Source organism: Dipodomys ordii, unplaced genomic scaffold (assembly GCF_000151885.1).
Source record: "Dipodomys ordii isolate 6190 unplaced genomic scaffold, Dord_2.0 Scaffold129, whole genome shotgun sequence".
In the NCBI taxonomy this organism is placed as follows: Eukaryota; Metazoa; Chordata; class Mammalia; order Rodentia; family Heteromyidae; genus Dipodomys; species Dipodomys ordii.
Window position 1 is genome coordinate 2570093 of NW_012267345.1, and position 24572 is coordinate 2594664.

The following is a 24572-nucleotide window of genomic DNA, read 5'->3' on the forward strand; positions in this document are numbered from 1 at the left end:
TGGCCTCGTAGCTTCTGCCTGGGCTGGGGAGGGGTAGGAGCTGGGGCTCTGAACTAACAGCTCTCTGCTCATGCAGCCTGGTGCTGCAGGACTGACCTGGTCTGCCAGCCCGCCCAGCTCCCTTCCTCCCTCACAGTTGGTCCCCGTACAGGGAGGGGCCTTCTTGGCCTCCCCCTTCCCCTTCTCTGGCAATGCAGGCGGGGCCCATTGTCTAGGCTGAAGCCTATTGTGTGGAGAGCGAAACCTCATTGGCAGGCAGCCAGGCATCACTTTGTGATTATAAACTCTCAATCGTGATTGGCTGTCTGTGGTAGGGACTCCCAGGACCCCCAGACACTGAAGTTTATGCATCAACTTTTTCCAGCATGAAGTGACTTGTGTCCAGGTCCCAGAAAGGAGGTCGCCCGCCTGGCCAGGATGGCCCTCTGCAGGAGCTTCCTGGGTGCGTACCACCCCCAGCCCTCACTCCCCTCCCTGCTACGCAACAGCTTCTTATGAAAATGCCCCTGCCAGCACTCAGAAGGAGGTGACGTGCTCCTCCTGAATGCCAGCCTGCGCCCCTGGGAACGGCCTGCGTTCTCCTCCTCAGATTCCCCCAGCCAGCAAAAGTGCCGGTGGCTCTGAGCCCTGGGAGAGCCGCCCTGCCCATGAGGGCTGGAGGGGGGTTGTGGCAGGGGCTTCCTTGGTTACTGTAGCTGCCCTTCAGGCCTGCAGGTGGGTAGAGCGAGGTAGAGTGCTTCTTTGTGTCGTGGCAGTGTTCACTCGGGACTCTCGGTGGCAGCTGTATCCTCTTCACACTCACAGTTGTAGTTGTGAGTGTGCATCATCTGCCTCTGAGTCTCGTAAGTGGGCTGCCAAATGTTTGTGGGTGTGAGACAGGCCACACAAAGTCAGCCCAGAGTGTGGGTAACGTGGCTCCTGGTTTTGTTTGCTCCATCTGCCAGGGCCTGCCTGGGGCAGCGCCCCCCGCCCTCAGCTGCTCTATACAATATTAATGCTGACCATCTCCGCTCTGCACACAACGCCCTAATTGTCGCCGGCAGCATTAAGGCAGGCGCCCATCTGCGGGGAAGCTTTCAGAAGAAAACAAGAAAACCTCACCCCAGCTGGTCACCGGAGAAGGTGGTGCCAATTACAGATGCAGAAAGTTTAGACCAAAATTACTTGAAAGAGTTTTTATGAAGCAAATGAACTGACACTTGGAATGTCTGCATGCAGATTTGCACACGTAATTACACCTTATTTGAAATGATCTTACCAGCTAAGCAATCATTAAGCCCCCTCTCCAGCCCCCTGGCACAAAGCACTTTTCTTAGTGAGGCGGCTGCAGTCACAAGTTTAATTTTGAGAAATCTCCCTTTTCTTCCCTGTGTGGTATCTGAGGATACCAACAATCTGATAGGAGATGTTTCTTTGTGGATCTTCCCAAAGTTGAATATTAAAAAGGCATATCCTCCCTACAGATTTTTCCTTTTCCTTTTCTTTCCTTCTGTGTGTGTGTGTGTGTGTGTGTGTGTGTGTGTGTGTGAAAGAGAGAGAGAGAGAGGGAGAGAGAGAGAATATGCTGGTCCTAGGGCTTGAACTCGGGGCCTAGGTACTGTCCCTGAGCTTTTTTGCTCAAGGCTGGTGTTCAACTACTTGAGCCATAGCTCCACTTCCAGCTTTTTGGTAGTTAATTAGAGACAAGAGTCTCACAGACTTTCCTGCCTGGGCTGGCTTGGACTCTATCCTCAGATCTCAACCTCCTGAGTAGCTAGGATTACAGGGCCAAGTCATGGGCTTCCCTACATATTTTTTTTTTTTTGGTTGGTTGTGGGGCTTGAACTCTGGGCTGAGGTGTTGTCCCTCAGCCTTTCAGTTCAAGGCCACTTGAGCCAAAGTGACACTTCTGGTTTTCTGGTGGTTTATTGGAAATAAGAGTCTCACGGACTTTCCTGCCCTGCCTGGCTCTGAGCTGCGATCCTCAGATCTCAGCCTCCGGAGTCGCTGGGATGACAGGTGTGAGCCACTGGTGCCCGGCTGACCTACAGATTTTTATGAGATAAAATTTAAACAGTATCCACCATTCTACACTATGGAAAAGAAAATATGATTTTAAAAAATCCTGACGACATTTGAGTCTGTGTAAGAAGAAAAGTTTTAGATTATACCTTGTTGTCACCGGCAGGAGTTGTTTGGGTGAGTTGCTGGGGTTTGGAATTTTCTCTCAACTGAGTGGTGCAGCCACTGGGGCCCTGCTCGCTGCAGAGAACAAAGGCCAGGCACAGCAGGGCGAGCGCTGTCCAACGTGCTGACCAGCCTGCGGCACTCCTCCTCTCTCTCAGGCTTCTTTCCAGGGCCAAATGGTGGTGGCCAGCCTGAGGAACATGCCTGAAAACCCCTCTGCCACCTCCCCCCTTTTTTCCAGCTCCGCCCCCCACTTTGTTCTATGGATGGTGCCAGCTAAAGATCTCGTATCCTTACTCTTCTGAAAACGCTTGTGCAGCCCTAAGCTCTCAGTGGGGCGCTGGCTGTAGGCTCTGCGGTAGGTATGTTCTTATTTGGTTTCTGTGTGTACTCTAAGTGCGGCATAGGTGGGGTCTGGAGCTCATTCCTGACCACTGGAGGAGTTACACTTCCAGAAGCCCAGAGCCACTCAAAGGGTATGTGAAATGCTGGCAGATGGAGGTTTGTGCAAATACAATTTCCATCCCCTCAAAAACAATGCTCCATGAAGTTCTTTTGTTGTGCATATTGCTTTCTCCCTGTTTTGTGTTGTTTCTTAAGTTTGACTATCACATACGTGAGTCAAATGGCTTTTCCAGAGCGGTTGGCACTGCTGGGGCGGAAGGCTGACTCAGCAAGATCTCCCCTTGGGTCCCACCTTCCCCGTGGAGCAATGGCACGCAGGGCTGCCCCGAGCTGCCGTCTGCCGATAAGAGTTCAATAGAATTTTGGAATGCCAGGGGTTTGGATGTCAGATACTCAGCACTTGCAGCATGTCCCGAAGAGATAGGCTTCACTTTGCAGGAGTGGTCTCAGCTTACCGTGTCCTTTTATGCTAACGGATATGCATTCATGAAAACTAGGAAGATGGTAAGCAGTTGCTGCAGAAACTTCAAGCAGTTTTTGCTGGGCTAGTTAATATTTTATCCTCAGTTTGACTAGTGCAGGTTTGCATTTATTTCCTTTTGTTTAATCTTCACGTTTTATATCTTGTTGAGAATGCGTGTTTGAATAAGACTCTAACATACTTGCTTTTGGGATGAAGCTGCCAGATTTATTGGTAATATGTAGAGCATAAACTTTATACTAAAAATTGCTCATAAAAGAGGTTTCAGCTAGCATCAGCCAATGTTTTTCCAACTTGCTTTTGTTGAGGAAGCTCAATGCTCCAGTTCTATTTCATTCACACTTTTGGTGGCCCTATCCCAGAGAGAACTTCCAAGACCGTTTTCTTTATAGGAAAAGCAAACATTGGGGGATGGCTTTTTAACTGACTAGTGTTAATCACGTAGGATGTCAGGTTCCTGCATGATTTATCAGGAAATTATGTTTGTTGTTGGTTGAAATCTGCACTAACTTCTGAACCCTAAGTGCTATGGCATTCTAGCTGGCAGCAATGGTAGCGTCTCCAAGAGAATGAATTCAGTTTGGATCCATGCATTTCCCAGCACAGTTCCCAGTGTTCTGATTCGGGTTTGTCTCTGTGCTCATGAAGGAAGTTCCTGGGTTTGGCTCTGACTGTGTGGCAGAACCATGAATTGGAAGCTGGGGAAGTGGCAGGCAGGTTACGCTCCAGCAGGACCGCTCCAGCGTGTGCCGGAGGCTTCCTTTGAGGTTCACTGGATAGTTCCTGGCAGGCAGTTTAGAAAAAAATCTGGAGAAAGACAGGAAGGAAAAGTTGAGCTTATGTGTTTCTCTTCGCTTGTGGTGAATTCCTTGTTTTAGTTTAGATACCAGTGCCTAGGGATTAAAATTCTTTGGAAGAGTTTTATTATTAAAAAATTAAAACAACAATAACAAAAAGACAGTAGAAAAAAATCTCCTTTCCCATTCTGTTCTTTGTGTGTATACTTTACCATTTTGGTCTTTGGTTTCTGGTACCTTTTATGCACTCAAAAGAAAACAAAACAAAACATATCCTGTTAAATTCTTGGTACTTGACTATGCAGATAAGCGCATCTGTCATAGTTTTGGTTCTTTGGTAATAAATTCTTTATGATGGGAGGTCATATTCCTAACCACCAATAAATATCGTGAAGCACTTTTGTTGGAGCCATGCTAACCCAGGGCATCTGTCATTCCGGTCGCTGCTATTAGGAATTATTGGACTGAACCACTTGCAGAGGAAGCAGGGGGTGGGGGTGAGCGTGATGACTGTGGTACTCCCTGCCCTGTTGTGTATTTTGCATTAAAAAACCCAATCATGCTGCATATTAATTGTGGGTCAGTCTGGGCAGATGTGGGCTCCTTCTGTTGGCGGTGTTGAGGTCAGTGGGTAGGGCTTCACTGGCTCGGGCACCTCTCACCTCCAGTTTGGCAGATCCATCCTTCTGATGCTATACTGTAAATTTATTTCACCTCAGAGAGTAAACAGATATATTGGAGCCCCAAGGGTTCATGGGTAGCGTATTTACAAAGGAGCCTCCTCCGCCAGCCCGTGCCACCGCTGCTAACGAGAGTGGTCATTAAGTAAATGAGACGTCGCCTTTAGCTGGCTTAGGAGTTCGCACACTGAGGGGAGAAGATATTTAATTGAAACCCGGACACAGGCTTCCCTACATGTGACCGCGGTGAGGCAGGCAGCTGCCTTCCCCTCCCCCGTCCTCCCTGCAACCCCCCATGTAAATTTCATGATTGCTTTCCGTGATGTCATTTTGAAAGAGGACAGACAATAGCTGTGGGGAAAGGTAAGTCAATGTTATGTTCTTTCGCTGACAAAGGCAGATGCGAGGTGCTTGGCTTTTCCCCTTGGACAGAGGTGGGGAGGGCCAGAACAGAGAGGATTTCTAAGGCTCTCCTTGTAGGAAAAGCAGGTTTGGGGTGGCTTTAAAAACTGTTCTGAAGGGCAAGGCTTTCTTTTCTTCCTGTTCTGCCTTGGATCTGTGCTTCTTCTCTTTCTCTGCCCCTCCTATGTCTCTGAGATTCTTATAAGCGTGTTGTGCGTCAGACAGAAAAGGCATTAGGGAGGGAGACGCTGTGGATCAAGGCGAGAAACTTTGTGCGGATTTCTGGGAGAGGAATACAGTTGCAGCTGGGTCATAGGACACAGTGTCGGGGTGTCTGGGGAGGATGCTGGCCCCCTAAGCAGAAGATCTCTCTTGGAGCTTGGGTATTTCATGTGGGACCCCTACCCCAGGTACAGAACAGAGATGCTTCTGGAAACATTTTATCTTTGCACGTCATGTGCTTCCAAACTTCAAGAGACACACGCTCAGCGTGAGTGTGTCTGTGGAATCCATGCGCAGAACGCTGCCACTGTCCCTCTTAGCTTCTTCTCCTGGTGCTGTTGTGGGGCTGAGTGTGGGGCTGTTTGTGGTGCCAGTGACTGGATTTGCATATTAAAACCAGCAAGTCTGAGCTTTGAGCTGTCATGCTATTGCCTGCGTAGGAGCTCCTGGGGTCACAGGCTTGGTTCTGTCCATTGAATTCACATCTTCTTTATAGGTCAGGAAAATAAACAGGCACCGGATGGTTTTGTTTTGATGCTGTAGCTGCTCACTGCCTTCTCTGAGTCACCAAAGCTTGCTTGCTTAGCATCACCTTTGAATCAGTGGACATCAGTGGTTGGTAAAGTTGGGTGTTCAGTTTCTGAAACAAAACATCTGAGAGGGGCTGGGAATTTAGCTCATGAAAGAGCACTTGAGGCCCGAGTTCGGTCCTCAGCTCTGGGAAAACAACAACAATCCACAAACCTCTGAGAGTGGGTTGGTGCTGTAAATGGCTTGGTCTTGGTGCATTAGACTGTCACGTAATGCTAGTAATGGTAGTGATGATGTTATTGTTATTTTGGGGGAGGGATGTGAGGAATTTTGTCTTGATGGTTTAAAAAAGGGATCATAGAGAGACCCAAAGCTGTCTCTGAGGCTAGTGGCACGTGAAAAAAAGGCAGGAGAGACTCTAGGCAGACCTGAAGTGAGTGGAGCTCCCAGCTGCTCGGGGCCATGTCCGTCCGGCTCCTCTCCGGGGCTGGTGGAGCTGGTGGAGCGGCGCGCCGAACCCCTGCCACAGGCAGGTTTCGGGGAGGCTCCCTTCAGCTCCAGCTCCGTGTCATTGCTCCCTTCCCCTTGCTGATTGGCTGTGACGATCACTTCCTTCCATTAATTAACTGTAAACAAAAGAGTAGGGAGCTGGGTGCATAGTCTTGGGTGCTCAGTGGAGCTTCTGGCAGCGGAGGCAGCCCTAACCCTAACGCATCCCAGACTGTGTCCTTTTAACAGAGGAGGGCCTGCTGCCTTCAGAGAGGAGGAGGCAGCTCTCTGTGGTAAAATGCTCTCCTCCTAAGTTATACTCCTTCACAGACTCTTCTGCACGCAAGGTCCCTGACCCCTCCGTACCTGGAGGGGTTGGACATCTTAGGTGTGTTTGCCGATCTGAGGGCTATGCAGGAGCCTCCGAGAGTTGGCAGGGAGGCATCTCCATCCTGGAATGATCTACTTCCCGCATCTCTTGGAGTATGGAGCCTGAATGTGGCACAGGAGCAGCCCCAGGAGGGATGTGTGGATGAGCTGCTTCTGCCTCGCCCAGGAGAGCTGCCTACAGCTCTGAGGCAGTTGCAAATGTTTGGAGATTATGCTTTTGCCCTAAACGCTCCTTTCCCCCATAGGGACAGCATGCTTAAGAAGACCCTGCTAGCCTCTGGGTTGCAAGTTGCAGATGGTCTCTACTTGAAAGCGCTGCAAATACCAATGGATGCCAGAAGGGCTGGGGTGCTCGGTGGCATACACTTGCAGGCCAGCCTGGAGTTTGCCAGAGCTTGGCCTGTGCCCTAGCTGGGATGGGTAATCGACTGGGTACCGCTTGGACTTCTGGCTCTTTCTAATCTTAGTCCTCAATCCTTTTCTGGTTAGGGTCACTGACCGTGCAGATGATGACGTGGGTGACTGTATGTGAGCAAGGGGCATGAGGGCAGAAGAGGTTGGTACCAATCACATAGGAAGAGCAGGCTTACAGCCCAATGGACTACATGTCTATGCCCAGCGATGGCTGGGCCATTTGGAAGGCTGTCTTTCACGGTGCCAGCATTGGGTATACACTGTGGGCCAGATATTTTGCAGGCTAACAAAGTGCCAGAGACCCTGTTGGGTCTGAAGCAGCTTGCCTGGATAGGCTGGTGGAGACTGAGTTCTCTCTGGATTGACTGTGCAAAAGGTACCTCTGCTTTGGAAGAGAGTGAGTGGGGCTTGGGGCTGGGCACACCCCTGCCTGAGGTGTAGGTGTGGGTAGGTCTAAGAGCAATCAGACCCCTTTGCAAGGAACACAGAGTGGATGGTAATGCGTTGCCTCTCAACCCTCAAAACCTAGTCCAGAGTTCCCCACCTTTTTTTTGGGTCCGGTCGTAGGGCCTGAGCTCTGGGCCTGGGTGCTGTCCCTCAGCTCTTCAGCTCAAGGCAAGCGCTCTACTACTTGAGCCACAGTGCCACTTCCAGCTTTTTTCTTTTTGTTATGTGGTGCTGAGGAATCAAACTCAGGGCTCATGCATGCAAGGCAAGTGCTGTACCACTGAGCCACCTTCCCAGCCCGAGTCCCTTTTTCTTTATGGAGAACAGGGCACGGGAATGTCCTTTCCATTTTCTTCCTCCAGCTCCTCAAGCCTCCTGGCCATAGATCTCTCTCTGCTCTCTTCTTGTAAATTCACTTTATGAACCAACCAGAATTTAGCTGTCTGTAGATATAGTTTTAATCAGAACTTTGTGATTACAGAAAATGGTCTTTGTAACTATCATTAAGTTAGATGGAGAAATTGTGTGTTTCTTAGAAGGGAGAGACCAGCTGCCACTGTGCTGCCCTGGAGGGTTTTCTGCTGCTCAAAGATGACAATGTCCATGGATCACTCACTGCCGAACTGTGTGCCCACTTGGCCCCTGGTGCTCCCAGTGCGAGGCCACTTCACAGCTTCTTGGTGTATTTTTCTGGGCGTCATAGACACTAAACCCAGAATAACTGTGAGTGAGGGGCATTTTCACCTGAGTATGTTTGGTCTCAGGCTTCCTCTGAGTCAGCTCTGTGAGGAGCAGGTTACTGGATGTTGGCAGGTGGGAGTGGGTGCAGGGTGAGGGCACTTCACTCTCGTCTTCAGTGTTTCTGGAACTCATTCGGTGCAGTGTCACCCTGCTTCTCCCCTTAGTGAATACCATTATGGGCACATCTGCTTTTCTTGTAAGAAAATGGATGACCTATTTATCTTTTTTTTTTTTGCATTTTAAATTTACACTTGAAAAATGTAATGTTATTTTAACTGGAAGGGATGAAAGTAACTCAGAGGACATTTTAATCTGCCCTGGCTGAGAACATCTGCTTGAGCTGGGATTAGGCCCACCCTGGGGAAGGCAAAAGGTTGCCAGACACAGTTGTGATTATTGGTGGCCTGATGGCACCCTCTTGTTCTGTGCTCTGAAAACCTCTGCCCAGAAGCCTGCCTTCTGGAGTGTAGCTTAATGCTCAGGCAGCAACTGGGAATGGTTGGACGTGTCGTAGTCGCCCTGGCCCTGGGGTACCCAGTGTGTCCCTCCAGGGGGGTGTGGTGGCCCAGCCTCCTGACTGGTGTGCATGCCAGGGGCGGTCGGTGTTGGCAGTGTGCAGGGTGGCTGGGGAGGGGAGGGTGAGGACCTGTGACCCTGGTGTTGGGGAAGAGAGGTGACTGTATCCCACGGCACAAACCGTGGGCCTACCTCAGTGTGTACCTGGTCTCACCCTTGGATGGTTCAGCATTGGTCTGAGGGCTCAAGCAGGAGCCACCTGGGCCCTCTCTCTGATTTTCCATTCAGCTTCCTAAAATACGCACATTAGGGGGTCAGAGGGTAGAGCAAGGCCAGAGCCCAACTCTCCCACTTGACTCTCCAGGACCCAGAGCAGAGCAGCGTGGCACCGACCTGACCTGGTAGCAGGACGGAGGGTCCGAAGTTCTCACTGCTTGGGAGGAGCTTGGATGTCCTGGAATGTTCCCAGACATGTTTTAGAAGCTCCTGGAGGATGTCTGGGGACCCCAGATGCTCAATCAACAATAACTCAGGTCATCTCTGGTGGCCTTGCAAAACTGTAGCTCAATCAACAATAACTCAGGTCATCTCTTGTGGCCTTGCAAACTGTAGCTCACAGTTCTGAGGGCCTAGGAGCATTTTTTTTTTTGTGGACAGCCCAACTTAGAGCTTCATCTTGATATAATAAGGTACTTGGAACAAGGGAACTAGGGTGATGATGTCCCAGTGCATCCGCCACCCCAGGGAGCTGAGCGTGGGTGGTCTAAAACCACCTGCTCTATTCCCAAAAAACATTCTTAGTAATTGATTTGCACATGGAATTGTACCTTCTCCAATACTCTATGCTGATCAAAATTTTGTTTGGAGGGAAAAGTAGGAATTTGGAAAATTGCGGGTCTTGAAGTATTCAACATTATTTTCATTGAGACAGGGCCACTTTTGACCAAGTAGGGAATATAGCCTAAATTGTCAGGAACAGATAGGAATGTCTGACATTGTATGTGGGCCTTGAGGCCCAAGGACTAGTGTAGCTGGATTTAAAGATGCTTCAAGAGGAGTCTTCTCTTTTGGGCCCACTCCAACTTGCCCACAGTCATTCTGGAGGACATTTTTAGACAGCAGAGATATGCTGACTTCCTTTCTTGGCTCTTTTTCGTAGCCTGAGAGACGCCCTTGGTCTGCCTCAGCCTGTTCTTTACCTTTGTTCTGCATCCCACGTCAGGTCATCTCCTAGAGCCCTGAATGTCCCTCCTGTCTCAGTCATCTCCTGTTGAAATACTATCCTTGGTCCTTCCCTTACTGACGTGTGTGTGTGTGTGTGCGTGCGCGTGCGCGCATGCACACCTGAATGCCTGCCTGCCTGTATTGGAGCTTAAACTTGGGCCCTAGATGCTGTTCCTTAGCTTTTTCACTCAAGGTTGGTGCTCTACCACTGGAGCCACAGCTCCACTTATGGATTTTTGGTGGTTAAATGGAGATTAGTGTCTCATGGATTTTTCTAGCCCTGGCTGGCTTTGAATCAAAACCCTCAGATCTCAGCCCCCTAGTAGCAAGGATGACAGGACTGAGATTCCGGTGCCTGGCTCCTTATTCACCTCTGTTGGTGTTTGTTTTTGTTTTGGTTGATCGTGGAGCTTGAACTCTGGGTCTGGGTGCTGTCCCTCAGCTCTTCAGTTCAAGACTAGTGTTCTACCACTTGAGCCACAGTGCCATTTCCCACTTCGGTTTTTATGCATTTCATGCATTCTGGGAATACCTGCTCAGCAACTCTGCTATCATGTTGCAGCATGCTTGCCTCCTAGAGAGCCTGCCTGGCACAGAAGTCCTACCAGCCTGGGATCCTCTGTCAACACAGAGCTGGAATTTTCAAAGCCAGGCTGACTATAGCCAGCAAAGGACTTTGAAATCAGAGGAAACTGAGTGCTCTGCTGTGGAGTTTTCTGTTCTGGTTGTCCTTGGTCTGCTTCTTCCTGTGATTGGGGCCTGCCTCCAGCCACTAGAGACTGCCCCACCTACAATGAACCTAGGTATGAATCTACATTCAAGGGTACCACTTATTGTTATTTTAAAAATGGCCTAGGATTTGGCTAGAGTTTGGTGGCACCCTGTTTTATTTCCATGGAAGTCATTTCTACTGCTAGCTTTGGTGAGACATTCCTGCCACAGTGACTTCTCAGGGTCCCATTAATGTATCCAGCAGGCTAACTATGAGGTGTCCCCTCCTGTCAAGATATAGAGATAAGCTGGGCACCGGTGGCTCACGCCTGTCATCCAAGCTACTCAGGAGGCTGAGATTTGAGGATCGCAGTTCAAAGTCAGCCTGGGCAGGAAAGTCCATAAAATTCTTATCACCAATAAACAACCAGAATACTGTAAGTGGCGCTCTGGCTCAAGTGGTAGTGCACTAACCTTGAGCTGAAGAGCAGAGGGACAGGGCCCAGGCCCAGAGTTCAAGCCCCATGACTGACAAAAAAAAAAAAAAGAAAAAAAAAGAAAAAAAAGATACAGAGACAAGAAATTTCTGGTTTTTAAGAAATATGAAAAGCTGGGAATGTGCTGCCTCTTTTTTCCCCATTCATGCTGTTAAGAGTCCTCGAGGGAAAAAAAAAGTGGATTTGTCATTTGAGTTGCATCCAAAAAGGTTTTATAGCTCCCTAGAAAATGCCGGAAGGGAGACATTCATGAGGAAGCAGTCTGGGTCTGGGCCCTTCTTCCTGGGTCTGCTGTCCCCAGGTGGACTTTGCTCCCTGGTGGAGTCACAGCTGGAAGCTGCTTCTGCAGGCCGAGTCTCCCAGGACTGGCTGCTCTCCAGAGGGAGGGAAGGCAAGGGGGGAAACCTATGCTGGCTTTTTTGGGATGTGGAGTCTAACACTTCTGATGGCTTTGGGAGCTGAGACCCTGGAACCTTGCTAGGCTCTTCTGCTGAACAACCCTGGTTAGCCAGCACTCAGAGGCCGGGCCACCTCTAGCATTAGTGAAGAATTTACATCTTATGAATTGTTTGCTGTATACTGGTATATCCAGGCTAGGAAATTAGCAACTCCTCTTTCCACCTTGATATTTTTTTCCTATACATTAAAAAAAGTTATCTTTAAGAACTGAAGTTGGAGATGTGGCTCAGGTGTAGAGCATCTCCCAGGGAGCAAAAGTGTCAAATACCAAGTTCAAGGCCTGGTCTTGGACAAAAAAAAAAAAAAAAAAGGAAAAAGGAAAAAAGTTTTTTTTTTTAAAATTTTATTTTATTTTATTTGTGAACATACTGTACAGAGGGGTTACAATTGCATGGGCAGGATAAAAGGAAAAAAGTTTTACAAACAAGTTGCCATTTAATAAAGCAGTTTATGAATATAAAGCATCTTGACAAAGTCACCCCTTTCAATATTCTCACCCACCCCTCCGATCCCCCCATTTTTCTTAATCTTGTAGGACATACATTGAATTCCTGACTGCACTCCTCCCTTGCATCTTCTCTTCATTTCTCTCCCTCTTTCTCCTTAACCCTACCCCATCCCTTATGAGAATTTATTTCCTAGTGTTTCTTTTGTTGAACTTTGACTTTGTCTTTTTAAGGAATTACATTATTTGAGTTCCCCTTTGAATCTACCTATTCCAGTTGATACATTTGTCTACACTTGCATCCCACCCAGCGTATTTACTCACAAGTTTATAAGCTAACTCTAGCGCCCACATAGGAGGGAGAACATGCAGCCTTTGTCTCTCTAGGTCTGACACTGCACTTCACATAAATTTTTCATGTCTTTCCATTTCTTTACAAATGATACAAAATCATTCTTTCTCATAGAGATGAGTAAAATTCCATTGTCTATATAGACACCATCTTTTCTTGATCCATTTGTCTCTGGAGGGTCAGCTGGGCTGATTCCATACCTTGGAATCACCATATTTACCTATGGTGAATAGTGTTGCAATGAACATGGTTGTGTTGGTGGTTTTACTGTATCGACATTTGTAATTTTTTGGATAAATGCTCATGAGTAGAATTGCTGGATCCCTTAGGGTAGAGCCTATAGACACCTGAAGACAGCTCTTTCTAGTTGACGAGGCCCTCAGTAAAATGTGGTTCAAGGAAGGAAGAGTTGTCTGTCTGTTTTCCTCTCTTCTTGGAATGGGAAGCTGGGCCTTTCATATTATGATGTTTTGTACTGTCATGGGATGCAGGTGAAGGTTTGTGATGTTTCCCTTTAAAAGTAAGGATTCTTGGACTGGGAATGTGGCTTAGTGGTAGAGTGCTTGCCTAGCATGCATGTAACCCTGGGTTCAATTCCTCAGTACCACATAAACAGATAAAGCTGGAAGTGGCTCTGTGCTTCAAGTGGTAGAGCGGTAGCCTTGAGCAAAAGAAGCTCAGGGACAAGTGCCTACGCCCTGAGTTCAAGCTCCAGGACTGGCAGAAAAAAAAAAAAGGAGGGACTCCTCACTTAGGGTCATTGACTTTAATTACAGAATAAGAATTTCTGGTCAAGTCACAGTGGTAAGAAAACTTGTCAGAGCTTTATTGAGTAAGTAAGCAAGCAAACATGCAGACAAGCAGAGAAAATGCAGACAGACAACACAAAGGAAAGGATACACACTAACAGAGTGAGGTACTTTCTAGGAGGGACGTGAGGCACACAGCTCCTTGGCCATGGGCATATTTCTAAGGTAAAGCAGGGGTCTGGCTTCAAAGTTAGGCAAAGACAGATGGTTTATCTTTGCTCTGATCACTCCCGGCGTACCACTTTCTGAGTTTCTGGATGTTTGGGGCATTCTTTCCAGGTAAGAATGCGTCCTGCCAGAAAACAGATCCTTATCCTTGAGATAAGGAAGGCTCTTGCCTGCATTTTGGGTAGGAGGTTGCTTAAGTTTCGAGGGGACATTTCTCTCAGGAAGCCATACATCCTGCCAGACAAATGCTAGTTCCTGGGGTGAGAAATGCATCTCTCAGGAAGAAACCAGTCCTGTTGTCTCTCTTTGAAGCAAAGATGGTGCTTCCGTTTCTAAATACTGTTGCTGAGTGGTCTTCACCAGGTCTCACCTTCCTGGAGTTTTCCTGCCTCATTTTCCCCTACATGACTTCGATCCCTTAATCTTAAGGGAAGTAGATGAATGCGCATCTCCTGTATTTGCTGTAAGCTTACCATGCCTCATTTCCCCCTAGTCCATCCTGCCTTCCTACTATAGGGAAAGAACAGTAGAGTAGCCATCCAGTTGCTTTTTGGTCCTGGGGACCAATGTGACCTTTGAGGGGTCCCTAGCCCCACCCTTAGTTCAGGGTTGAGTCCTCCTCTTTTGCAGTGGGTGGGTGTCCAGCATTTCCCCTGGGCTTGTCCCAAGCTTGCTTCCTGGCCTGGTCAACTGGCTGAAACAGATAAGCAGGAAGCCCCATGGTGCCACTACATATGTAGTTGTGTCTATTTCTTCATTACTAGCTTCTCCTTTGGTACCTTTCTTTTGCTGTAAACTGGTTATTGGAAGCTACCTAGTGCCCCCCTTCTATTCCTTATCCTCAGAGTAGTGTGTGTGTGTGTGTGTGTGTGTGTTGGCTCCAGGGGCTCTAAGAGCATCCTGAGTTGGAGGCTGGGGCTGAGGATGTTCCCACCTTGGAAGGGACCTTCTGTCTGTGTTTAAGAGGAGTAGGTTTGTGTGGTACACTTGCGTCTTGGGTACCTTGCTGTTGAAGAGGCCTGGCCCTGGCCCCTAGCACAGTGGGCCTGGGGTGGATGTAGTTCAACACTGCCTGTTTCTCTGGGACACTGCTACTCTGGTCTGGACACCTTCTTCCTGCTCACAGCCTCCAGATGACAGGCTTTTTGGAGAACCAGTCCTGTGATCTGGTTTGGGAAGTCATTATTACTGTCAAGCAGTTTAGCTGTTATTTTTTCAGCGTTGGTACGGCTAGAAGAAATAATGATAATAATATAAGAAAGACTCAGCCATAGTAACTGCCTGCAACATGCTATTTGCATTTTTAAGGACATATTTCTTGGAGACAGCCTGGGTGAAAGGTCACTATTTGCATATAAATGGAAAAGAGAGTGTGTGATGCAGGAAGTTACATCTGTATTATTTTCTCAGCAGCGAGCTGCTGTTGGAGAGATTAAGGGACATGGCTTGCGTTTGGCTTTTATTCAGTAGAGAAAGTCCCAGCAAGGCTGATTTAGAAGCAAAACAATAAGGGAAACGTGCAAAGCTATAGAATTGCCAACTTCCCTGCCCCCACCTCTCATCTCCCATTTTTACCTAAACTCAGCAAAAGCAGTCTGTCTGTTCCACTCAGCAAGTCTTCATTCTACTCCTCTTTGGACTCCCATTTTAAAAAAGGACTGGACATAATGTCTTGTACATCTCATTGTTGCAATGGGTCCACCTTCCCCTCCACAAATGATACCCACATCAAATACAGTGAGAAAGGGGTTATACTGTTGGGGAGGGACATACAAAGCAACAAAGAAAATAGCAAGAAAGAAAAAACATTTGAGTCTTTATCTTGGGGTTCATTTTGCCTAACATCAACTTATCTGACCATTTCTGCTTGACTCAGACAAATACTGGTTATTGCAAATAAGGGAAACCATGGGACCTATGTTGCTTTGGGCCTGGCTTACTTCACTTCATGTAATTTTTCCAAACTTTGGCATGGGGGGAGTGGGGGAGGGCGGGGAGGATGGGAAAGGATGGTAAGGGGAAACAAGGAGGAGGCAACAATGCTTGATAAGAAATGTACTCATTACCTTGCCCATGTAATTGTAGCCCCTCTGTACGGTATTTTCACAATTAAAAAAAAAAAGGACTGGAAGGAAAAAGAGCAACACTTGCCCTCATTTTGCCCTTAGCCCTATTTGTGTTTCCTGTCAAAACTTTTCCAACTGGAGCTTCTCCAGCACTAGGGTGGACCAGAACCTCTCCTGCTACTGTGTGCTTCCCAGGGTTGGGAAGAGCTCCATTCCTGGAGGACAGGGACAAGCCTGGGAGCAGAGTTTCAAAGGGGTCCTGCGTGGTCTGAGGTGTCCTGCAGCTGCCCAGGAGATCTACTGCCTAGGGCACAGGTCACGCTTCCCCATGGGCACTGGACTGTTGGGGACAGGTTCCTGGCTTTCCAGCAGATCAGAGGAAGAGACTGCCATCTCAGCGAACTTGACAGCGCAGGCCAGTGCATGAGGCCTGTGTGTTGGAGGATGTCAGGGAGGGGCGTCTGGGAAGCGGGAGCCTAAGGTTCTACCTCTGCTTCACATTTTCAACTTAGGTAATGTCCTCCATTCCTACTGTTCATTTTTTCCCCTGAAAACAATCTTGAACCGACAGATACATTTCAAGTACAGGACAAGACTGATTTTCCTGGATCACTTGAGAGGATGCTGTCAGTGCTAGTCACCCAGAAGGATAGGTCGGTATGCGTGGTTCTCCCTCCCTTTTGTCAGTCAGGAATAGGAATGGCTTTCCAAATGATCTGTCTTTCATGACCTTGAGCTTTGTGAAGAACTTTGGTCAAGCATTTTTGGATTTGCCCAGTGTTGGGGCACAAGGGAACTCTCTAGTGCAATGTTCCGTGTGACGTCCCTTTCTCTGTGCTGGTGCTCCTTTAGCTGACCTGCAGCACATCCCCAAAGTCACTCTTCCCTTTGCAATTAATAAGCATTTTGAAAGGAAGTGCTTAGACAATATGGACTCTAGATTTGCTCATTAAAAAAAATCTGTCTAGACTTATGATCTCTTATTCCAAACAGTGGAATATCAGCTTTACTTTGATGCTCAGATTTTTTTCTGATTGGCCAGTGGGAGTCAGGTGCTCCTCGTTTCCTTACTTTTCTCTCTTGCTCTTTCTCACTGCCATGTTTTCAGAGCTGGTATGGAAGATGGAGGTTGGCCTAGGGCTGGCGGGTGCCCTGGGTGCCTAGGGTGAGAGGAGGCACTCCTGTGCACAGGCATAATCTCCTCTGCCTGAGTGATCACATACAGACACAAAGACGCAGACACACATGCGTGCAGCAGCATGCATCCACATACAGACACAAAGACGCAGACACACATGCGTGCAGCAGGCATGCATCCACACACAGACACAAAGACGCAGACACACATGCGTGCAGCAGCATGCATCCACACACAGACACAAAGACGCAGACACACATGCATGCAGCAGGCATGCATCCACACACAGACACAAAGACGCAGACACACATGCGTGCAGCAGGCATGCATCCACACACAGACACAAAGACGCAGACACACATGCGTGCAGCAGGCATGCATCCACACACAGACACAAAGACACAGACACACATGTGTGCAGCATGCATGCATCCACACACAGACACAAAGACGCAGACACACATGCATGCAGCAGGCATGCATCCACACACAGACACAAAGACGCAGACACACATGCGTGCAGCAGGCATGCATCCACACACAGACACAAAGATGCAGACACACATGCGTGCAGCAGCATGCACCCACACACAGACACAAAGATGCAGACACACATGCGTGCAGCAGGCATGCATCCACACACAGACACAAAGACGGAGACACACATGCATGCAGCAGGCATGCATCCACACACAGACAAAGATGCAGACACACATGTGTGCAGCAGCATGCATCCACATACAGACACAAAGACGCAGACACACATGCGTGCAGCAGCATGCATCCACACACAGACACAAAGACGCAGACACACATGCGTGCAGCAGGCATGCATCCACACACAGACACAAAGACGCAGACACACATGCATGCAGCAGCATGCACCCACACACAGACACAAAGACGCAGACACACATGCATGCAGCAGGCATGCATCCACATGATACCGAGATCTGTGTCTTCCATCTGCCAGTGTACTTGAAACCATATGAAACGCCAATGCCTGAGATTCTAGGTTCCACTGGTCATTTCAGAGTTCTACCTTTCTGTGTGTGTAACTTCTTCCTCTACCACACCATCCTTCTTGACATATTTGCTTATTTAGTCATTGATTCACCCCTTTCCTGTACCATTACCTCTCACTGACGATCTCTGGCTGCTTTCCTTACTGCACCCTTCTGAAGTGCTTAACTCCAGGCCAGTCCCTGGAGATACTCTGCCTTCTCAAACTGAGGCACCAGGCCACCTCACAGGCCCAGTTTGCTCAGTACTGTGAGATTCGTGGGACCTGGGACCAGACCGTCCAAGTGTGATGGACACTCAGGACTGGACCCTTGTGCCACTTTGCCCACAGTAGATTGTTCTTTGTAATGCTAAATGCCGTCTTTATTTTTAATGTTTAACTTCTGACAGGGCTGGCTTTTAACCCTCAGATCTCAGCCTCCTGAGTAGCGGGGATTACAGGTGTGAGCCACTAGTGCCTGGTGAGAATGGCACTTTTGACTGTGATTGCCAAAGTCTATGAGCTGTGGCTGCTCATCATTGGTCTTTATGTTTGTTCGCCATTGTCATTGAAAATTTCCTTTCCTGCCTTTCCGGCCTTAAACCTGGACATCAGCAAGGAGAGAAAGATAAGAGACTGGGTTAAGCGTAGGGCAAGATGTAAGTTTAGCCCTTTAATGTTGCTCTGCCTGAGTATGTGGAGGTGTGCTATGTACTTGGTTAGTGGTCAGGCAGATTTGCCAGCTCTTGGATCTCTAGCAGGTTAGCTGCTGACTTGTGCTTACATAGTGTTGGCAGAAGGGCAGAGCATGCCAATCTAGGTCATGACCTCTTGGCTATGCAGAAGCAATTGTTTTCCCTGGCCCAACATTGACTGTGTATAGCCACAATTGCCCCCAGACCTACTTCCTGTCCATCGCCCACCCCACATTGCTGCCTTGATCTATTCTCTCACTCTATCCCTGAACCTAGACTTCCCCGACCAAGGAAGTTGAGGCAGCAGTCATGATGGTTTTGGCTGGATCAGGCCATGGGTTCCCAGGCAATGTGGTAATACCAAAAGTGGCCCTCTGCTGTGTGCACAGTGTCAGACGTGGGCACTGACTACAGGTGGGCCTCAAGGCTCAAGGTCCATGTGCCTGCAAGAGGAAGTTCATCTTTTCTTGGCTAATTTTTGTTGTCAATAAGTGAGTGTTTGTTGTTGTTGTTTTGTTAATGCCAGTCTTGGGACTTGAATTCAGGGCCTGAATACTGTCCCTGAGCTTTTTTGTTCAAGGCTACCACCTGAGTCATAGCTCCACTTCTGGGTTTTTGATAGATAAGAGTCTCATGGATTTTCCTACTTGGATTGGCTTTGAACCATGATCCTCAGATCTCAGCCTCCTGAATAGCTAAGATTATATGCATGAGCCACTGGCACCCAGACAGAAAGTTAGTTTTTGATGTGGATGTCCATTTGCTGGATGATTTTCCCAAAGCTAACTCAAAACTCACTGGACCATCCTTCCATCAACAACCTCCTTCCTGAAATTGGAGGTTTCTTGTCCCACCTTGCCCTCTGGTGTACTCTGTGGTCCTCATTCCTCAGTGGTCTCTGCCTGAGACATGCAGAGCCTTGCAAAAGACATCACTTCTCTTCTGACCTAGAGGAGAGCCTTGGTTTGTGCAACTGTCTCCTCCACTGTAGGCGTCTGTATGAGATTGTGTCTGTGCAACTCATGTGCAAGTTCCTTGTATGGGCCATTGGCTTCTCTTTTTAAAAAGCAGTTTTGTTGGAATATAATTTATACACCATACACTTTAACCATTAGAAGTATAAAATCTGATGGTCTTAGTATATTTACAGAGTTATACATTCATCACCCAATCTAATTTTATAACGTTTTTATTACCCCAAAGAGAAATCCGTCATCATAAATGGTTACTTCCCATTTGCAAGCATTCCTCTAGCCCTAGGCAACCACAAATCTACTTTCTAAATATGGATTTACCTCTTGTGGACATTCCATTACCACGGAATTGTACAATGTGTAGTCTTTTTGTCTGACTTCTTTTACTGACCATAATATTTTCATACATAAGCACTTTTTTCTTTCTTTCTGTGTTTGTTTTTGTACCAGTCCTGGGGCTTGAACTTGACTTTGGGCTCTGTCTCAGAGCTTTTTTTTTCTCAAGGCTAGTGCTCTACTACTTGAGATACAGCTCTCCTTCTGGGTTTTGGGTGGTTAATTGTAGGTAAAAGTATCATGGTCTTTGTTGCCCAGGCTGGCTTTGAACTGAGAGCCTCAGATCTCTCTCCCAAGTAGCTAAGATTACAGATGCAAGCCACTGGTGCCCAGACCTTTATTGTTTTTTATTGATAAATACTATGTAATTGTATTTTGTATTGTATATTCAGCAGTTTTGGGCATTTGTTTTTCTACTTTTTGACTATTTAAACTATTTACAGTTGCTTTAAATAGTCAAATATGAGCCTTTGTATAACATTTTCATTATTCTTGGGTAGATATATAAGGGGTAGAATTGCTGGGTCAGATAGTAACTATGTTTCATATTTTGAGGAACTGCCAGACTGATTTTCAAAGTGACTGTGTTATTTTACATTCTCTATATAATTACCCACATTTGTTATTATCTTTTAAAAATTTATTTGATTTCATTTCCTACTGACTAGATGTTAAAAATCTTTTCATGTATTTATTGGCCATTTGTATGTTGTCTTTGGAGAAATGTCTACTCTTTGCCCACTTTTTTTTTTTGTCTGTCATGGGCTTGAACTCTGGGTCTGGGCGCTGTCTCTCAGCAATTCAGCTCAAGGCTAGCACTCTACCACTTGAACCACAGCGGCACTTCCGGTTTTCTGGTGGTTTATTGGAGATAAGAGTCTCACTGACTTTTCTGCTAGGGCTGGCTTTGAACCATGATCCTCAGATCTCAGCCTCCTGAGTAGCTAGGATTATAAGTGTGAGCCATTGGTGCCTGGTTCCTTTGCCCATTTTAAAACTAAATCATTTGTCTTATTATGGAGTTGTAAGAGTCCTTTATTCTTAATAAAAGTCCTTTATCAGATGTGAGATTTACAAATATTTATCCCTAGTCTGAGAATAGCTTATTGACAGTATTATTTGAAGGATACAGATTCTACACTTCAATGAAGTGTAGAATTCACACACACATACACACACACCCATACATACATATATGGTTTTAGAGGCCAGATCTCACTCTGTAGCCCAGCCATGTGGCCTTGAACTTGTGATCTGCTTCCTATTTCATAAGTGCTGGGATTACAGGTATGTGACATTTTACCCAACTAGCAATTTTATGTATTTTGTTGTTGTTGGCCGTGGGGCCTGAACTCTGGCCTGGGTGCTGTCCCTCAGCTCTTTAGCTCAAGGCTAGCACTCTACCACTTGAGCCACAGTGCCACTTCCAGCCTTTTCTGCTTATGTGGTGCTGAGGAATCTAACCCAGGGCCTCATGCATGCCAGGCAAACACTCTATCTACCACTGAGCCACCTTCCCAGCCCCCCCCCCCCCCCCCCCCCCCCCCCCCCCCCGCCAACTTGCAATTTTAGAATGGTAACTAAGAAACTATTACTTAATTCATAGATAGGAGAACTTGCTCCTACATTTTCTTTCTTTCTTTTTTTGTGAAAATACTGTACAGAGGGGTTACAATTACAAGGACAAGATAATGAGTACATTTCTTTTTTTTTTTTGGGTCCGGTCGTGGGGCCTGAACTCTGGGCCTGGGCGCTGTCCCTCAGCTCTTCAGCTCAAGGCTAGCGCTCTACCACTTGAGCCACAGCGCCACTTCCAGCTTTTTTCTTTTTATTATGTGGTGCTGAGGAATCGAACCCAGGGCCTCAGGCATGCAAGGCAAGCGCTCTACCACTGAGCCACCTTCCCAGCCCCTCTTTTGCTATTTTTTTTGCAAACAAAATAAAACAGCTGGAGAAATCAGAAGTGGTCATATTTTGATGTGATTCAGAAAGCTTTGACAAGACTCAACAGATGAAGGGAGGAAAAACCCAAACCACGTGAAAAGCAGCTTTTGTGGGCAGAGTGGGTTGGAAAAGAGAGGGCTTCTAATATCTAGTGGCCTGGTTGAGCAGGAGGGGCCTGTCTGGGAGACTGGGAGAGGCTGGCGGGTGAAGGGTGGCCACAGGGTGCTGTGGCTGTCACTCAGGCTTGTGATTGAGGACCGACTGGGAGAGAGGGGAGAGAGGTCAGAGTGCCGTGCTTTATCAACATTCCCGTGTCGAGCTGTTGAAAAGTTAAAAAGAATGGTTACATATTAGAGAAATGAAAATGGTACTGATATTCTTGGGGCTCTCTACCAATGTCTAGTGACAGTTGGGTTCAGATGGGAGGTAAGTCCCTAATTTTTGGGGGGGGAGCGGGGATGGAGAAGCCTGAGAGGCTGTTTAGTCTTGGTCATGAAGTGTTTAACGTTGCTTGAGGAGTATGTGTTGGTGGGTTTCAGGGCAACTGAGAGATGGGCTTTCCTCAGCTTCCTGCTGGTTGGTGGGTGGTGGCAGGCACTAGCCTCAGAGGTGGCCTGTGGTCACCACATTTACTGTCTGACCACGGGCTCCTCCTCCCTGACATTTGTTCTTATTTTAGTGATGTGAATATTTGCCGTGGAAGGAAAGCTTCTGACGCTAGGGTGGGGCCAGCACTGACCACCAGGGTGCTCTAAGAGGGTGCTCTAAGCCCAGCATAAAGACACATTGTCTGGTCAGGCTGGCTTGGCCAAAGTCAATGTGATCCAGAGAGCACCAGAAGGGATGGTTCCCCCACAAGGCTGTACATTTAGGAATAGCCACAGTGCCTGTGTCTTCACCTTGAGGTAGATTGGCAGTATTTCTAGAGACCAGCCTGGCTGGTATTCAGTCTGTTGTCTCTGAGCTCTTCTTGGAAATGCTATTCCTCGGCCTGTGCCTGTAGGGTAACTAAGCAGGAGGAAATGGGCTCCATCAGCCAGGCATTCTCAGTTCTGGATTTCCCCTGGCCTGTGTTGGGGCTCTCTGGCCCAGCCCTTCCCATGGCTTGTTCTGGCTGCTCTGCTTAGCTTATCTGCCTACCAGAGTCCAGAACATGGGCCCTGGCTGCCACGGTCATGTTGGGGCCAATTCAGCAGGAAGGGGTCAGAGCCAGTGCCACAAGCCTGGCCACAGAGAGCTGTTTCTGAGTGGCTCATACTTGAGACATGCAGGCTCTCTGTTTGTATAGATTTGGATGGACGCATTAGAAACTCAAGAGCTCCAAATATGGTCTTATTTTGACCAAAATCTCCTCTGCCAGATTCCTGGTGGAAATTTCTTCCTATCTGTACCTTCAAACACCAAGCAACTTTCCAAACTTTATGAGGGTATTAAGCCTCAGGGCCCAGGTGACTTGTGGAGCAGGTGTACATGAGCTTCGGGGCCCCTTGGCTATACATTGCATGTCCATGGAGCAGGGCAACTCAGAAGGGCTCCACACTTCTCTGTGGGGTTTCCTCTGGCCTGTGAGTCCTACATGCTGCTTGGAGCGTGGGACTTAGTGTCTCACCAGGAAGGCATGTTTTGCAGAACATCTAGATGGAAGGCTCTTGTCTAGGGTGGAGCTTGTTAAATCTGTGGGGCAGGATCTGGCCACATGTAGGTCTTGGTATAGACTAAAGTGGCCAGCACATTGTACTGGGTGCCTAATGGTGATTCTCCTTGAAAAGGGATGAGCACAACTGTAGTGTGGAGGAGCCAGACCTTTATTCTGGAGGTTCTGAGCTGTGAGTTAACTGCCTGGCCCTGGTGTTGTACAGAGGCTCTTACTCTGGTCTTGTCTTACAACGCTTGCTGGTTTGGCGTCAACAGAGTGATGTCCTTTGGGGGGGTATGGATGGCCCTAAGGTTTCAGTGCTTTACAGTACACTGAGAAGCCTCCAGCTGACCTGGGGCAGGAGCATAAGTCTCAGTGGTTATAGGTAATTCCACTGGGCTTGTTTCCAGATTCCTGAGATGGTGAGGGTGGAAAAGTAGCAGTATGTTGGTTATCTACCGCCAAACAGAAAACCAGAGGTCCCTTTGTAGACTTAGGAAATTCATGTACCAATATTCTGAGAAGCAGGAGAGATGTGGAGGAGAAGCCCCAGGAGGGGTGTCTTCTGGGGTACCGGGTATGACAGAGACCTCAGCTCCTTTCCTCTAGCTGTATCCCAATTCCTTAGCAGGGTACAGCTTCCTGTAGCATCTTCTTTCCCAGGATGGACACTCAGAAATGGAGTCCTGAGCACTTCAGGCCTCGGCTGTATCCTAGCCAAGGAGGGCCCGTGTATCCTAGTGTCAAAGGGCGAAGTGAACTCGTGGTAGTGACCAGCACAGTTCTTTCCTGTTCCTCTGGTCTCTTCTGAGCATGTTCTTCCTCCCTCCCTTCCCACGCGTGTGAGGCTGCCATACTTTCCTCCCTGCATAACATCTTTGTTTTTTAAATCTCATGTGGTTGGCAGCATCTGCCTAGCGGTCCCAGTGTCCTGGGTGTCTAAGCCCTGCTGGAGGCTTGAGGACTCAGCTCTCTGCAGGGCAGTGGCTGTGGGGCGCATCCTACAGCTCATGCCTCATAGTCAAGGAAGGAGGCTGGGGCCTATTCCCAGCGTCACCCTACTATGACTCAAAGGTCAGTAAGGAGAAGACACATAATAGGTGCAGCACTAGGTGCAAAGTCCTATGGATTTAGATTCCTTTGGAGAACTTGAATATGCTGTATCCTAGACAACCACATCTACTTCCTCTGTGTCTTGGCTCCCAAAGGCAGTCAGAACCCTTTAAAGGGATGGAGGCATTTTCAAGTACAGGAGGATGCTATTGCCAAGCCATAGGGCTACCTGGGGCCAGGAGTGATGGAGTTCTAGAGGAAGACAGCGTCTGCGGTCATGGACCAAAGACACAGGGGAAAGAGAAAAAAATATTTATGTGCCTGATCTGCCTGTGGCAGAGTCCAAATGTACTTCCAAGGGAAAGCAGAGAGAGAATGCAG

At 47.9% G+C, this 24572-nt stretch overlaps 1 protein-coding gene across 1 annotated transcript in view; it reads left to right on the forward strand.

Annotated features, from left to right (window-relative positions):
• Positions 1-354: 354 nt before the first annotated feature.
• The window catches only part of Myt1 (myelin transcription factor 1), a 70006-nt gene continuing 45788 nt past the window's right edge, over positions 355-24572 (forward strand). Inside the window, exon 1 of the mRNA XM_013030368.1 lies at positions 355-442. Within this exon, the coding sequence (XP_012885822.1) occupies positions 418-442 (25 nt within the window). The 5' untranslated portion in view covers positions 355-417. The remainder of the gene's footprint in view (positions 443-24572) is intronic.